Here is a 17,249-nt window from a genome sequence, read left to right as displayed (position 1 = left end):
AGGAGATTGGGACACATATTCAGTAGGTCAAAGACTTCTTTAAAAAGAAAGAAGAAGAGCAAAGAGACCTAAGAAATAAGCATCGAGGCAAAGAAAGGACTAAAAGCAAAATATTTTATCCCGCGTTTGGTTTCTGAAAAAAAATGATTGGTAGTATCCACAAAGGGTTTCACTTGTGGCACCCCCTTAAACGGGCATTACAAAATATCTTGGGATTTTAACTGGTCAATCTGTTGTGCCGAAAAGCTAACTATGCAGAGAAATCACGCAAAGCTACAGCTTCCCTCATCCACTGCCACCAAATAAGGAACAAAGCATCATGAATCTTTGTTAAACAGTGGTTCGACCAATCCTGTTATATGGTCTGGGTCGACTCGACTCAAATATGCATATATGACCCTTTCAATAAGGTTGCGAAGGCTTGACGACCTAATGATCGCACAAGAGTTCTGTAGAATAGCAAATTACGCACAAAACTGTGTAGGACGTCCATCAGTACAAGTTTTTTAGAGGAAAAGGCAAAAACAGTACTTCTACGCTGAACATTGCTGTTGGAATGAGAAACTATGTTTCATTAAACTCAAACTTTCTTATTCTGGTGATTCCCAAATTATAACTACTCCTTGCTAAGTTGTTTAGCAACAGGTGTTTTTATCTTTTTGTTGATTTTTCACTAACGGTTCTATCAACTAGCAACAGGTGTTTTTATCTTTTTGTTGATTTTTCACCAACGGTTCTATCAACAGAACCGTTCTAGCAACAGGTGTTTTTATCTTTTTGTTGATTTTTCACCAACGGTTCTATTTTAATTTGCCACCTGCTTCTACCAACAGCTGCATAACCGCACAAGGGAGGATACTAACTAAAAACTAAACTCCTTATTCATTATTACATTATTATTATTTTTCATTCTATCGTACGTTATTCGTTATACATTAATATCCAGTATTATTTTTTCAGTATTATTTTTCCTTATTCATTGATGCATTATTATTTTTCACTATATTATTCATTATACACTATAATTCGTTATTATTTTTCCTTATTCATTAGTAATTATATGTTTGTCCCATTTAACAAATTCAAAACCAGATTAGATTTTCCCCATCTTTGATACATAACTGGAAATCAATAAAAATAAAAAGAATAAATAAGGAATAATAAGAATAAGAGGATAAGGAAAATCAATAAAACATAAAAAGAAGACAAGTGCTAAATTTTCACAAAACCCAAAAGAGAAAAATAAAGGAATGTCACCTATAAGCAACCTTCAATGAAAGGATATGAGGAAGTTGTCTAAGACCAGTTGAAAGGCCCCCCTCAATTGAACTATCTGTCTTGGCTTTTTTCTATAATTAGCCACGACATGATGCCCACAACTATTCCATTTTAATTCAAAAATCAACGGACTTGAATTAAAATGAAATAATTGTGGGCATCAAGTTATGGCTAATTGTAGAAAAAGCTGCGACAGATAATTCAATTGAGTGAGAGGCAATTCTGACATAGATCCCCCCTTATTAGGATTGTATAAAGAATGAAGTTAGTTCATTTGTTAATAGACATTATATTAATAGATAACAATTATTTTTCACGAGTAGCATGGCATAATGCACAAAGTCAAAGTATTTGACCCAGAATTTTTTTTTTTTAATAATATTGACACCTAGCATGTTGAATATACACTTCATGACCCAATAAAATAACGGAATAACGGAATTCAATAAAATGGTCAATAAAATGACCAGATAACGGAATTCCTGTACGGGAACATCCAAACCCACTTAAGTTTTCAAGTTTTCTTTACGGCCTTAATATTATTTTAATATTATTATTGATATTATTATTTTTGTTAAATTTTATTTATTATTTTATATTATTATTATTATTATTATTTCAATATTATATTAATATTATTTTAAGCCAACGGTCAGACTTGTTTAATACATTTAGAAGTCGAATCGATTAACTCTTGTTTTCATTTTCAAAATTTTACGCACTCCAACTTTTTCTATAGACTTACAACGTACCCAAAACGAAAAGGGGTTATCTAATATTTTCAAAATTTTGCAGCAATACGACAATAAAAATTATGAAGCTGCCTGCGAAAATTTTTCCGTCGAGTTAGTAAACCGAAAATAATTTGTCCTGTATTTTCATACGATAAATCGATTGATGAATTATAAAAATCTTTCAGAAAACTAGAAGCTTATTTATTTTTTCCTTCTCACTACCATCTGTACCTACATGCCTGACCAGCTGGGGAGAGGTCCAAAGGGATATCTTTCTAGTAGAGAAAGCTCAAAGCCAATATCGAAGGGAAGGATTTAGAAAATTTTTATTTAAGTAGAGAAGGGCCAAAAACAACATGAAAAGGAACGGAGGGTTGCCTGTCCAATTATTTCTGTGACCAACCTGACTATATAGAATTAATGGGCATTCTTAAAAATTCTGAAAATATTTCAACTCTTCCCTGCTCATGTTAACTCAAAGCTTGCTTAAAGTGGGGAAAACTAAATTAAAATTGTATCCCACACCTGGATTACATTCCCAACAAAATTTTGAAATATTATTTGAGTTTCTATAGATCTTGTTCGAAGTATATCCCCATGAATCAGCATTAAATACCCCAGGGGGGCATTATTTCTAAGTCCGCTTAGGTGCTAGGGTATTTTCAAAAAAGTTGAATAAAATAAGCCCTGGATAAAACCAGCAAGATGACTCGAATGAAGAAAACCAATCATTTTCAGAGGAAAAGGAAATTTTACACACAAACAACCCTTTTGACCATAATGACAAGAAAACATAGAGAAATTATGATTATTAAACATTAAAATCTACCACCAACAAAGAAGTAACAAAATTTCGGATAAGACCTTTTATTTCCGGTTGCCTACATGATTAACACACTAAAAGCTCCACCTAAAAGGCTGAAAACCCACAAGACAACCCATAGAAATACAATCCGCCATTTCCAAAAAAATTAAATAAAATAACAACTTCACATATAGACTTTTGTATAAAGTATGTTGACAAGAAAATGGTTTTTGTTTTTTTTAGATTAAAGGTAAATCAAAATCCTCAACTGAAAAATATAACTCCATAAGTAAATCGTTAGGAGCACCATTACTGATTAAAAACCAGCAACCAAAAAAACATAAGCTCTGTGGCCTTAGAAATGACGACAAGACAACATATAAAAAATGGTTTGTTTTTTTTTTAGATTAAAGGTAAATCAAAATCCTCAAATGAAAAATATAACTCCATAAGTAAATCGTCAGGAGCACCATTACTGATTAAAAACCAGCAACCAAAAAACATAAGCTCTGTGGCCTCAGAAATGACGACAAGACAACATATAAAAAATCTATTAGTAGATTGGAATCTACAACAGACAAAAAAACAGACAAAGAAAATTATTAGGAATACAATCCCTTATTTCCAAATAAGTGTAAAAACGCCCTTTCGTTTTGGGCTTGACGAGAAAATAGCCATAAAATAAATGACAGACATACTAAAATCCACTATCTAAAGAAAAAACAATAAGATTCCTTAAAACAATACTACTCATTTCTAAGAAAATTCAGATAAAACCTTCTGTTTCTGGTATGATTATAAAACACAGGTTGGTTGAAAAAAAAATTAACTTAGATCAAAATTATTACTGATTTTAAATCAAAATTTTAATCAGATTTTAAATCAAAATTGTTACTAATTTTTCGAGTTACTTTTTCATGGAGATAATCAACTAGGCGAATGACTCACTCGCAAATTACACTAGAAGATACTGTTTTTATTTCAATTTGAATTCAAAAGTACCTTCGGTCCCCGCTGTATAACCCGGTTTACACAAGTAGGAGGGCACAAGCAGTTTGAATTGCATTCATAAATAGCTTCGCCTCCCTTCCGACATCTTCCATTTTTTTTGTAAGCTGGGGCTGCTTTGGCAAGATGAGGGCAACAATTTTTTGACGTGCTACAGTCTGTGCACTCGCACCCAGGTAAAAAAGGGTTTCGAATTCTGTTTTTCACTTCTTCGCTGACCTAAAAAGGAATGAATTGCTGTATATATGCCTATTTGGATGCGTAATTGCGTAATTTGGTTGTCGGCGAACAGCAACAATTTAAAAAGAGGAAAACACAGAAAAACAAGATTTTCAAACGCAGTTACAAAAAAAAACATTGATGAACATACTTTTCTTATAAGGTGACGGGATATTGAGCTGCAACACAACAATATATCAATAGAAAATACTATTGGTATTCTTTATTAAATATTTGTCTAATATATGTTTTTTAAGAAAATTTTTAGTTTCAGTTTCAATGAAGTTTGTTTGCTTTAGCTTAGGAATTAGCTGGTTTTTTTCTAAAACTCAAATAAAAAAAATTACATTCCAAAATTGTAAAGCAAAAAGCAGACAAAATTTCATGGGATGACTCTTTATTTACTAATAAAATAATTGAATCAATTTTAACACTTAGATGTTTCTTAAAATAAAGTCTTCTAAATTAGCAGCAAGTATTTCCATAAATAAATACATAAATAAATAAATATTTATGGATGACGCGGACAAAGCAGTTCTAAAACTGCCAGTGAATAATTACAACCAGAAATTCAAATTTAATAATTTAAGCTAATTTTTTTAACACAATTAATTTAGGCAATATAGCATAATCAAGTGTTATTATATAATAATACAATAGCCATTCTTAAGCAAAAGCAGTCAGTATTTTGAAAACGCACAACAGCTTGAAAAAAAAATTCTTAGAAGAATACAACTGTTTTAGTGATCAATTCATATTGTCTGGCGTTTTAACTTTACATGCAGCTAGAAATCAAATTCTTTATCACAATCTTAGGGTTAAAAATACTGAGATAGTTGAAAAAGAATAAAAAAAATTTTTTGTTCCAAACAACTTGGCTATGGAGTCAGCAGGGTTAAAACATCATTTCTGTGGTTTAATCATACGGATTTATATACCGATGCTTACGTATTATAGCGACCACACTGTTGTCTCGACTTGAAAAAACAAAGGTACTAAAAAGGAATTTCCTTATATCTATGATGGGATATTTTCGATTTTTGTAATTAAAAAAGTCACAAATGGTATTCGCGAAAATCTAAGGAAGAGTGTTTTTGTAATTCTTTCTCCTTTATGGAAAGATGCATAGCTACTTTGAAATGTGGGATTCTGGAAAAAAAATTTCATGCAGTTTTCTTTGGTTGGAGAAAACTGGATGCTTTGCATCAAACACAAATGTTTCTTTCTTATGACGTCATCTTTTTGGCTCGTTGGAATGGGTACTTCAACAAATATTTGTTAGGCCTTTTCTTTCATATTTACTAATTACTATGTTTTCTTAGAAATATGGTTTTTTAAGTATAATCATACGGATTTATATACCGATACTTACGTATTATAGCAACCACACTGTTGCTTTTGATCTCAGTAAAAGCAGTTTCAACAGCAGTAAAAACAATGAATTCGTTTTCACAGAAACGAGCCGAATGCCAATGACAAAGATAAGAAAAGAGAAAAATACTTGAAATATTTTCCCTTATTATATCAGATTGATCTTAAAAATTGCTAGTAAACTTAGCGACTAGGGACAAAAAGAAAAGAATGAAAAGTCTACAAAGAGATACAAAACAAACAAAACAAAAATTAGATGCATAAAAACTAGCAAAAAGAACAAGAAACATAAAAACAGAAAGCAAAGCACTTGAACAGGAAGACAAACAAACGTAAAGGAAAATACAGGAAAGAAAAAAGAAAAACAAAAATAAAGAAAGATAAATATTAGAAAGACGAACAAAAATAAAGGAAAATAAAGGAAACAAAAATAAAGAAAGAAAGACAAACATAAGGAAGACCAAAAAACACAAAGAAAAACAAAGGAAACGAAATAAAGGAAAAAAGAAAAGAAAAAGAAAGAGACACAAACAAAATAAATAAAGAAAGACGAAGATACAAAAGACAAACAAACATAAAGGAAAATAAATGAAAAAATAAAGAAAGCAAGAAAACAATAAGAAAGAAAGAAAAATGAAAAAAAAGGAGACAAACATACGAAAGACAAACAACCATAAAGGTAAATAAAGGAAAAACAATAAAGAAAGCAAGAAAATAAAAAGAAAGAAAGAAAAAAAAGAAAGAAGTCTTTCTTAAACAAACATAAAGGAAATTAAAGAGAACAAAATAAAGTAAGACAAACATAAAACAAAAAGCAAAGCATAAGAATAGGAAAAAAATTACCCGGTTTTCTTTTATAAATTCAAATTGTGGATCCGGCACTGTAGTATCAATGTCATTTTCGATAGCAAATTGAGTTGGATATAACCCACGAAGCATCGACGAAAGTTCCTCGAATTTTTGTAACTGATGACTACGTTCCTTTTTGAATTTTTTAAAAAGTATGTTCAACTTTATTTTCTTCTGAAGCTTTTCAGCCAACTGTTTATATTTTACTAGACTCGCGGCATTTCTAGAAATCTCCTCGTCTGATTCTTCAATGCAATCGCCGTTGATAAACTTCTTTGCATACGCTGGACTATCGGAATCAAAACTACTTAAACTTTCGACAAGCTTTTTCGACCTGAAAAAGTTCATTACCATACTTGTACAAAAGGTGTTTTTGGAAGTGGAAAGAAGAGAGAAAATAATTGAAAAATTATTTAAAAACACATTTAACTGATTGCAATCATCCCCAATAGCCTATGACCCGGAATTCTGGTTGCCAGCTGCCCCTCTCCAAAAAAACTCCCTGAACACTAACCGTCAAAACACCGTATTCTGGCGTTTGTGTGCTTCACGCAGATATTAGCTCTAATACCTCCTCCCCCCCCCCAGTTGACGAATCCGAAACGGTGCCATATAACCTTTTTTATCAACGCAGTTATATATGATAAGAAAAAACATTGACCTGATGTGTCCCAAGAATTGTTCGGTCGAACTATAATGGATTCAGAATTCCTAAATAGAGTATGAACAGATGTTTTTAAGTATGGCCAAAAACCTAGGCCAAATTTTCTCACTGGAAGAGACCAAATTTACAACGATTGAAGAAACCATGACCAAGTCAGTAAATTGTAAAGATCATATTGACGATTTTTTTCCGATTTTATAGGCATTGTGCGTCATACGTCTGGCCCTTGGGGGCAGACATTTAAGCAAGAGCACTACAAAGGGCTGTTTCTATGACTATCTATCTCAGTTCTGCCCTAGGAATGATATAGGGATGATATAGACTTATCCATTAACAAATGAACTGACATCATTTTTGTACAATCCTAATAAGGACTTATGCCAGATTTGCCTCTCACTCAATCGGACTATCTTCTTGGCTTTTTCTACAATTAGCTATAGCTTGATGCCCAAAAAGACTTGATTTTAATTCGGCGAAAATTCAGCACTTTAGCGGAAAATATTCAACGGAAAGGACCTATTCTCAAGAAAAAAAAAATGGTTCCTTCACCAAGCCAAAACAACTATGCGCAGTATATTCTAGGAATGTTGGTAAAAAATTTAACACCCTTGTAATTTATTTCCTCATTTGGGACACAATTTTAGCTCTAGATTATATTGACATTTTGAGTTGTATATTTTTTCCAACTTCCTTTTACTCTTTATTATTTTCCCCTAATTTATTGCTTATGATCAGTGATTTCTCCATTGAAGGGGACAGACTTTATAACTTTTTAATTACATAGATGGTTATAACTTTGTTGTTATTAGCCACACCTTTCTAGAAAGCAAAATACCACTGCTACTATTAGCAATTAATTGCAGCAACAAGCAGTCTCAAATCAACTTAGACTCAGAGGCTTCACTCCCAGTCTGACCTATTTGAAACTCACTTCTTTACCCTCTCCCACAGAGTTCAAACCTCTTTGGATTATTTCTTCAGATTGAAGAGACACTCTTCAACCACAATTTTGTAAGTTTTAGTCGAAAGTAAAACAGTTCAAAATAGGGATGAAACCTTTTTATTGACAGTGAATAGATGATGATGAACACTGTAGATGTATTCAAAATATCCAGTTAAATAATTTTATATCTATTCGCTGTCAATAAAAGGTTTCATCCCTATTTTGAACTGTTTTACTTTCGTCATGGAAAGGCAGTGTGGTCTTCGAAGTTATGTAAGTTTTAGTGTTTCCCCTTACTTTCAGTTGAATAAACTTGTTTTTTTAATATATCCCACTTATGCCTCTTCACCCCTGCTCCCCTTGGAATTGACTGGCTTTTTGTTTTGCCCCAGACAGAAGGCGATAAAGAACACAACTTCGGCAATCTATCATTCTTTAATTGTAAATTGTACCTTAACCATCCTAGCCTTCTATCACCAGAGCCCTAGGGAGTCAACCCATGTTTTACGTTAAGCCTAATGTTTGATACATAGTAATGCAAAAACACATCTAAAAGTATCCTAAGATCATTTCTTATCCCATCTTAACCGTCTCTTCAATGGAGGATACGGCCACAGGAAAAAATAATTCTTTTATTTTTAAAAATAATATTTTAATAATTCTGTACTTTTATAGTATTAGTATTTTATACGCTTATATATTTTAATAGTTATTGAGCAGAAGATAGAAGGAGGCTCAGTATGACAAAAATAATTGAAAAGAGCACATCTCTTTTCTCATACCATTAATATTTTGATATTAATTATTAAATATTAATAATTAATATTTTATCAATATTAATATTTTTTACGATTAAAATTTTAGAGACAGATTGACAGATTAACTTGATTGAGTTTCTGCTTGTGAGTTGTTAAAAGGGATTTGGTTTCCTATATTATATGACTGGGTGAGTGATATGTATTGGTTGTCAGTATGTATCGGGAATTGTGATTATTTGTAGATTATGAGTTTAGAATTAATTCAAGTTCCCTGTAAACTTATTAATTTTAGATTTGTTGATTAATTGTTTAGTAGAGGTGAGTGAGGGGAGGAGCAAGATTTTTTTCTGAGGAAGTTCAATACTAGTCGTTTTGTGTTTTGGCATGATGATTAGACAGCGTTTGGCACGAAGATTAGACAGCATAACAAAAAAACTAATGCAAAAAGTAACACTAAACCAAAACAAAGGTGCACCTTAATGCAGTGGATTATGTTCTTGTGGGTCTTTCATTTCGTGTTCAATTAATATTTAGTCACTTTGATGCCTTTTTAAACACTCTTAAGTCGTTTTGAAAACACGCTGGAAACGAAACATATGTGTCAAGTTTTGCAAAAGTCGGAGAGCAAAATAATAAATTATTACTGTAAGTAATAACACTACTAAACTAAATGTATACTTACTCTAAATAATCTCTAAGCACTGATTCACAGTTGATAAGGTTTGTTTTCGGCTCCCAAGTCTTGCGTGAGTAACCCAGCCATTTGACGAGGTAAACTTGCGTGTTCTAGAAGAAAAAGAGTAAATACAAAGAGTTATCAACATTTAATGTTGGAAAACTACCATAAAATAAACAGTTGACAGGTAAAGTTGAATGAAATAGTGATTTTTGATGAAAATAAAGGATAAAATAGGACACTCAATATTTGGCTTACCCTTTACACTAAAACCACTAGCAACAACTGTATTAAATATTCGGTTCTGGTAGGTACTTTGGGGTAAACTGTATTAATCGACTTAAAGTAGTGCCGAACTCAACTTGTGATTAAATAAAAAAAACAAGTTTTTTTAACTGAAAGTAAGGAGCGACATTAAAACTTAAAACGACCAGAAATTACTTCGTATATGAAAGAGGCTGCTTCCTCATCAACGCCCCGCTCTTTACGCTAAAGTTTGACTCTTTCTCTCAATTCTTCTTTTTAAAACAGTAAAAAACTTTAGCGTAAAGAGCGGGGCGTTGATGAGGAAGCAGCCTCTTTCATATACGAAGTAATTTCTGGTCGTTTTAAGTTTTAATGTCGCTCCTTACTTTCAATTAAAAAAACTTGTTTTTTTTATTTAATTTCTGGACGTTTTTGAATCAATGCATGTTTAGATTTTGGCTCTCCGCAGAGGAATAATTGAAACAAAATTTGCATTTTTTTTTTTTTGGCTAAATGGCTTTCTCATAATTTTGATCGAATGATTTTGAGAAAAAAAGAGCGGGGGAGGAAGCCTAGTTGCCCTCCGATTTTTTGGTTAATTAAAAAGGCAACTAGAATTTTTAATTTTTTACGAATATTTTTATTAGTAAAAGATTTACGTAACTTATAAATTAGCTTACGTAAAGAACTTTTGTATTCTCATATTTTTATTACATATATGAGGGGGTTCCCCCCTTGTCAGATCCTCGCTCTTTACACTAAAGCTTAAATTTTGTCCCAATTCATTAAGAATGACCCCAGAATCACAAAAGCCGTAGAATAAATAGTTGAAATTACTAAAAATACTTTAGCGTAAAGAGCGAGGTATTAGGAGGAGGTGAGCCCCTCAAATGGGTAATAATTTCTGTTTGTTTTAAGTTTTAATGCTGCTCCTTACTTCCAGCTGAAAGAACTTTTTCATATTTATTTTTTCATTTTTTTTTTAAATAATGCTAGTAAATCCTGCGCTACCTTCATGGAGATTTTCTTCCCCCATGACAAACTATCGATGGAAAGTTCCCCCAGCATATCCCCCTCTTCTCAACCCCTCCCCCAACCAAAAATTCCTCCTGAAAACGCCTGTACACTTCCCAAAAACCATTACTATATGTAAGCACTGGTCAAAGTTTGTAACTTGTTGCCCCTCCCACGGGGACTGTGGGGGAGTAAGTCGTCCCCAAAGACATAGTTATAAGGTTTTTCGACTACGCTGAATAAAATGGCTATCTCAGAATTTTGATCTGTTGACTTTGGTAAAATAATTAGCGTGGGAGGGGGCCTAGGTGCCCTCCAATTTTTTTGGTCACTTTAAAAGGGCACTAGAACTTTTCATTTCCGTTAGAATGAGCCCTCTTGCAACATTCTAGGACAACTGGGTCGATACGATCACCCCTGGGAAAAAAAAAATAAAAATAAACACGCATCCGTGATCTGCCTTCTGGCAAAAAATACAAAATTCCACATTTTTGTAGATAGGAGCTTGAAACATCTACAGTAGGGTTCTCTGATACACTGAATCTGATGGTGTGATTTTCGTCAAGATTCTATGACTTCTAGGGGGCGTTTCCCCCTATTTTCTAAAATAACGCAAATTTTCTCAGGCTCGTAACTTTTGATGGGTAAGACTAAACTTGATGAAACTTATATATTTAAAATCAGCATTAAAATGCGATTCTTTTGATGTATGTATTGGTATCAAAATTCCATTTTTTAGAGGTTTGGTTACTATTGAGCCGGGTCGCTCCTTACTACAGTTCGTTACCACGAACTGTTTGAAAATAATCATAATATTTAAAAATTATTTACGTAGGCAATAAGAAATAGACTAATGTAATTTCTCGATGAAGCAAGTTATGAACAATATAAGCAAAAAATTTAGCTATTTCAAAGTTTTCAGGGGTATCTTCATCAGTTTCTATGACAAAACCAGCTCTTGTCCTTTAATCATAATTATTCAGACAGATAATTATGATTGTGCTATTTCAAAGTCAACAAATTCAGCTATTTCAAATTTTCAAGTTCAGCTATTTCAAAGTTTTCAGGAGCATATTTATCAGTTTCTACGGCAAAACCAGCTCTTCTTCGTTTGATATGTATTCAGAGAGATAATTATGATTGCGCTATTTCAGCTATTTCAAAGTTTTCAAATTCAGCTATATCAAAGTTTTCAAATTCAGCTATTTCAAAGTTTTCGGGGGCATCTTCATCAATTTCTATGGCAAAACCAGCTCTTCTCCTTTTGATCTGTATTCAGACAGATAATTATGATTGCGCTTTTTCAGCTATTTCAAAGTTTTCAAAATCAGCTATTTCAAATTTTTCAAGGGCATCTTCATCAGTTTCTATGGCAAAACCAGCTCTTCTACGTTCGATATGTATTCAGACAGATAATTATGATTGCGCTATTTCAAAGTTTTCAAATTCAGCTATTTCAAAGTTTTCAAATTCACCTATTTCAAAGTTTTCAAATTCAGCTATGTCAAAGTTTTCAGGGGCATCTTCATCAGTTTCTATGGTAAAACCAGCTCTTCTTCGTTTGATATGTAGGCTATTCAGACCGATAATAATGATTGTGCTATTTCAGCTATTTCAAATTCAGCCATTTCAGTTTTCAGGGACATCTTCATCAGTTTCTATGGCAAAATTCGTTCTTCTCCTTTTGATATGTAGGCTATTTAGACAGATAATTATGATTGCGCCCAGAAGTACTAGTTTAAAAAATTATTCTTCTTTTAATATTGGCCAACGCAGCCCGCAGCTCGAAGTAATTACAAAAAAAACTTGCTTTCCATCATTTCTAGTTACAAATAGGTTCTGTTCAGGATTGGGGTTAAAATTTCTCTCAGTGGCGGTTAATGTCTCTGGAAGTGTAAAAACTTCCAAGATTTTATGCCAAGGTGGAGGGTAGAATACGAACCTAACCACACAATTATAGGCCTACTTGTCTTCGTTTTTACTTCTTTTCAGAGATAAGGCTTTAAAAGGAAGTCTTGCTTTCGCTGACTGGATGTTACATCTACCGGCATGTTCAATGTTTCCCCATTTCACGAATATACTCTGAAAGCTTGTCAAGAGGCTCCATTGCTTCAATGATTTAATAATGGGTCAAACTCCTTCCCGAATATTTAGGATAAAGAATATTGGCAGTGTAGTTAGTTACCCCTACTGCTACTTTTTGTGCAATGCTGTAAGTTGAAGGAAATAGTGATGCTCAGAGAACTCATGTGATGATGACATGAGAACTGATTTCAGATTTATATTCTAAGAAAATTTCACGAATGATTAATATCTTTTACTTGTCTCCCTCTAGAGGCAGCATCAATCTAGTAATGAAGTTTAGAAAAGCCAGCGTACCTTCAGCCTAGGTACTGTCATACAAGTTGGAAAAAAACAGTGATTGAGTGACTGAACCATGTGGTGAAAAACAATGGATGAGTGATTAATATAAAGCAATAATATAAACTTAATAGTCTGTTGCCAAATCGGAATTGAAAAAAAATGTATATTTTTGGAAAGCTAAAAATCTAAGCTGTGCACTAATAGATTTTCTATGAAAATACATTAAAATCGAACACTTCAGAGTACTATTAGTTTATTGGCCTACCTACAAGAACATATTTTTATTGTTTCCTATAGGATTAAAATTGATGCCTTATCGACGCAAAGCCGATTAGACGTCAATTTCCTGTAATTTCAATATAAGCGTGAGTGATTTTCAGCTTTCCCAATCTGATCCTTTGTTCAAATTGATCTATGCGAGTTGACAACCACCAAATTAATAGTACTCAGTTCCCAGCTTGTTTGAAAGTTATTGTTGGGTGAAATTTACCGAATACCGGAAACTGCACATTCAAGGGTAAACAGATCATTTGAAACCAGTTGACGTAAATAGATCCCTTGATACGAGTTAATACCCTTTAAATGCTCCTTCGAGTAGTTCCAGTGACCTGGAATAGTTACGGATCCCTGCCCTCCCATAGGTCCCTGCCATGGACCCTTCCCCCAAAAGGGAAATCCTGCATACGCTGCCTTAAAGGGGCGTAAGGGTGGACCTCTCGCGTGATGGCCTAACCAGAGCCACGTCTGCGAACAGCCATGCAGGGTACCCATGGCCTGGGGAACTATAGGTCAAATGCATTCCCAAGAAAAATCGTATGGAGATGTCCACAAAAGAGACCAGCCCATACTAGGGCATTCCTGGCAGGCGAGGCATCCGAGGATTTGGCGCCTCCTTCGGAAAGTAACCGAGCCGACACCATCTCGACGATCTATACTACGGCATTCCCAGCAGGCAATGCATAAGGGGATTCGGCAATCCCTTCAAAAAGTAAGCAAGCCGACCTCATCCTGAAGAAAGGACAATCTTTCTATCGGGTACTGGAATGTAGGCTCTCTGATGTGCTCAACGACACAGTCATTTATTGCTGGAAAAACTTTACGTTATAGACATGACATTCTCTCTTTGACTGAGACACATATTAACAGCGTCGTCGACTCTCAGGAAATATGAACTGCAGACACTGAAGCTCGCTTTGAATTTCTCAACTTAGGCTCCACGGATAGCTCGGCTCTCAGCAGGGTGGGCCTCCTCACCAGCCAAGAAGCGGCGTCTGCCTTGCTCGAATGAAAACCCATTTCAGCTAGGATAACTCAAGCCTGTTTCAAAAAGCCGCTTATTCGATATATCAGTTTTTGTCTTATATGCACCTGCGCACGACGATCCTGAATCCCATGCTGAAATTTCGTGCAACTCCCTAAACGCAGCTCTACAAAAAGCTTCAAAGAGAGGTCGTCTGCTCAGCGCTGGGGATTTAAAAGCGAGAATTGGCCCGAGAACGACATTTGAAAAGATTCAATTGGCCCCTTTGGCTTCGGAGCAAGATGCCGCCAGAGTACCCGGCTGCTACAGTTCGCAATGCTCAACAATCGAACGATACCTAATACTTGGTTTAGCCACAAACCTTCGCATCTGATTAAAACCTTAATTGCTATCCCAAGTTCAGCTTATCCCGGAACCAACACCCCTGGAGCCGATTGCCTACTGCTTTTTTAATATCAACCCACCTAACCTCAGCAATAAAGAATTTAAAAAAAGCCTTCAGCACCAGGACCCGATGCGATGCCTCTAGAGTTCTTTATTGAAGGAGATTCTCTGCTTGAATAGAAGATCCAAAGCATAATCACTAAAATCTGGAAAGAAAAATTTTATGCTCGCAAGAGTGGCGTGACTCCATAATTCTGCCAATCTTCAAGAAGGGAGATTGCCACCCAATGGGAAAATCATAGAAGAATTTCACTGACGTAAATTGTGGCGAAAACTTTCCCTATGGTCTTCCTTAGCCGCCGTAGTCCCCACCGCAACACAAGAAAAAGGCCAAACTAAGGTGTTTTTCGACCAGGAATGGGATCCGTTGACCAGATATTTTCGCTCAGACGACTCCTTGAACAAAGAGTAAAACACCACCAGTTAACGATTGGGGTGTTTATAGACTTCATAAAGCATTTGACTAAATCCTAAGAGCTCTCGGTGGCTATAACTGAAAACAGAGTCCCGGACAGGCTGGTGAGACTGATTAGACCGTATTACGATAATACAGATGCCCAAAACCAGGCTAATGGAGAGTTCTCCAAGCTCTCCACGATGTCCTCATAGCACAGTTTAAGACAGGGATGCGTTCTCTCATCTGTGCTCTTCAACTTCGTAATTGACTCGATATTGTCCAGGGCAATGTCAGACTTTGATGACACGCAAGTTAGCCCAATTTCCCCCTGAGCGATCTATATTTTGCAGACGACATCGATTTCCTGTTTAGGACCGCCAAAGAAGCCCAGGAAATGCTTTCCACGGTGTAAATCACCACCCATTCAATGTGTCTCAAAATCGACATTCCCAAAACGACAATCCTCATGTCCAATACGCCAAATCCGATATAGCCTATTATTTCCAACAAGATAATATTAAGGTGGTTGAAGAACTCAAGTACCTAGTATCTCTCATTGACGGCAACGGAAGCGATTCGAACGAAGTTCACACTAGAATTGCACCTGCGGCAAAAATATTTGCCCAACTCGACTCTTGTCTATGATGGAAGCGTCAAATCCAGCTGAAAACAAAGATTCTATGAGGAATTCATCAGAAAATCCGTATCTATGAGGAATTCATCAGATCAGTTCTCCTATATGGATGCAAGTTTTGGACGCCAAAGCATCGGAAGTACATAATCTGAAAGTCCGTGACCGTTCTTGCCTTCGGATCGATTTCCTCGTTTCCTGTTTCCTGTTTAGGACCACCAAAGAAGCCCAGGAAATGCTTTCCACGGTGTAAATCACCACCCATTCAATGTGTCTCAAAATCGACATTCCCAAAACGACAATCCTCATGTCCAATACGCCAAATCCGATATAGCCTATTATTTCCAACAAGCTAATATTAAGGTGGTTGAAGAATTCAAGTACCTAGTATCTCTCATTGACGGCAACGGAAGCGATTCGAACGAAGTTCACACTAGAATTGCACCTGCGGCAAAAATATTTGCCCAACTCGACTCTTGTCTATGATGGAAGCGTCAAATCCAGCTGAAAACAAAGATCCGTATCTATGAGGAATTCATCAGATCAGTTCTCCTATATGGATGCAAGTTTTGGACGCCAAAGCATCGGAAGTACATAATCTGAAAGTCCGTGACCGTTCTTGCCTTCGGAGAATACATAGCGTCACGCTAACTGACAGAATGGACAATACAGATCTTCATCGATCATGCTCCAGTACCATAATATCGGGTCAATCATCAAGAAACCCCGTCTGCACTGGTACGGGAACATCTAACGCCAACCACCTGTGGCACTGAATAAAAAGCACATCACTGCCAGCTTCTCCTCAGCAGGATGAAGCTTAAATAGAGGACGCCAGGTAAGGCTCAGAGCCGTTGTTCTAACCCTAGTAGAAGTAAGTAAGTGTAAAAGTAAACTTGGTTCGTAAATTTTGGGTTCATTAAAAAATAAGACCAAGTATTGTCGACTGAAAAAATAGCTTTCTAGCTTGACAAAGCAGACGAGAAGAAACAAATACAGATAAGAGAAAAAGGGCAAAGTTGGTCAGTGAAGACTGTAAAGAACCTGCAAAGCCCATCACTATTTACGAGTTTAACGACGATTACCATAGGACTTTTGCAGCAAAGTACCATGCAAAGTAGATCTACCCAAGTTCGAAAAAGGACGCTTTATCCAAGCCCGTCCAATAGAAATTCAGAAGAAGAGTTTATATTCTTACGGTTTCGTTAAGCCAGTGACGCAGTTCTTCCTGTGCTTAAAACAAGATGAATAGCTCAAAACACTAATATAACTAGTGTTTTTGGTAGTGGTAGTGACTCTGTTGACGGAAATGAAGAAACAAAGCGAGGGTGCGCGTCAAGCAGTTCACCTTAAGAAAGCTGATGAAAACTCGGAGTCTCAATCGGAAGAGCCTTCACTCGGTATTATAGCCAAAGCTGCAGTTCAGAAGAGCGGCGCGCCATCACCACTGCTTCTCTCTTCGGGAAGTTACTCATTCTGCCCTTTAAAGTGGATATCCATACCCGTAATTCTCTTTTCCATCCATTTACTTACATTTTCTTTTTGCCATTTCAAACTTATAAGTTGAATTCTTAGATTTTCCACCAC

At 35.3% G+C, this 17,249-nt stretch overlaps 1 protein-coding gene across 1 annotated transcript in view; it reads right to left on the bottom strand.

Moving 5' to 3' along the window:
* Nucleotides 1-17,249, bottom strand: part of LOC136035683 (histone-lysine N-methyltransferase SUV39H2-like) — a 72,682-nt gene that overhangs the window by 33,821 nt on the left and 21,612 nt on the right. Inside the window, exons 3-5 of the mRNA XM_065717611.1 lie at nucleotides 9,312-9,415; nucleotides 6,259-6,598; nucleotides 3,820-4,044 (exon numbers count right to left, since the gene is read on the bottom strand). Of these exons, the coding sequence (XP_065573683.1) occupies nucleotides 3,820-4,044; nucleotides 6,259-6,598; nucleotides 9,312-9,415 (669 nt within the window). The remainder of the gene's footprint in view (nucleotides 1-3,819; nucleotides 4,045-6,258; nucleotides 6,599-9,311; nucleotides 9,416-17,249) is intronic.

Source organism: Artemia franciscana, chromosome 14 (assembly GCF_032884065.1).
Source record: "Artemia franciscana chromosome 14, ASM3288406v1, whole genome shotgun sequence".
NCBI classification, from domain to species: Eukaryota; Metazoa; Arthropoda; class Branchiopoda; order Anostraca; family Artemiidae; genus Artemia; species Artemia franciscana.
This window is presented reverse-complemented; position numbering and strand designations above follow the sequence as displayed.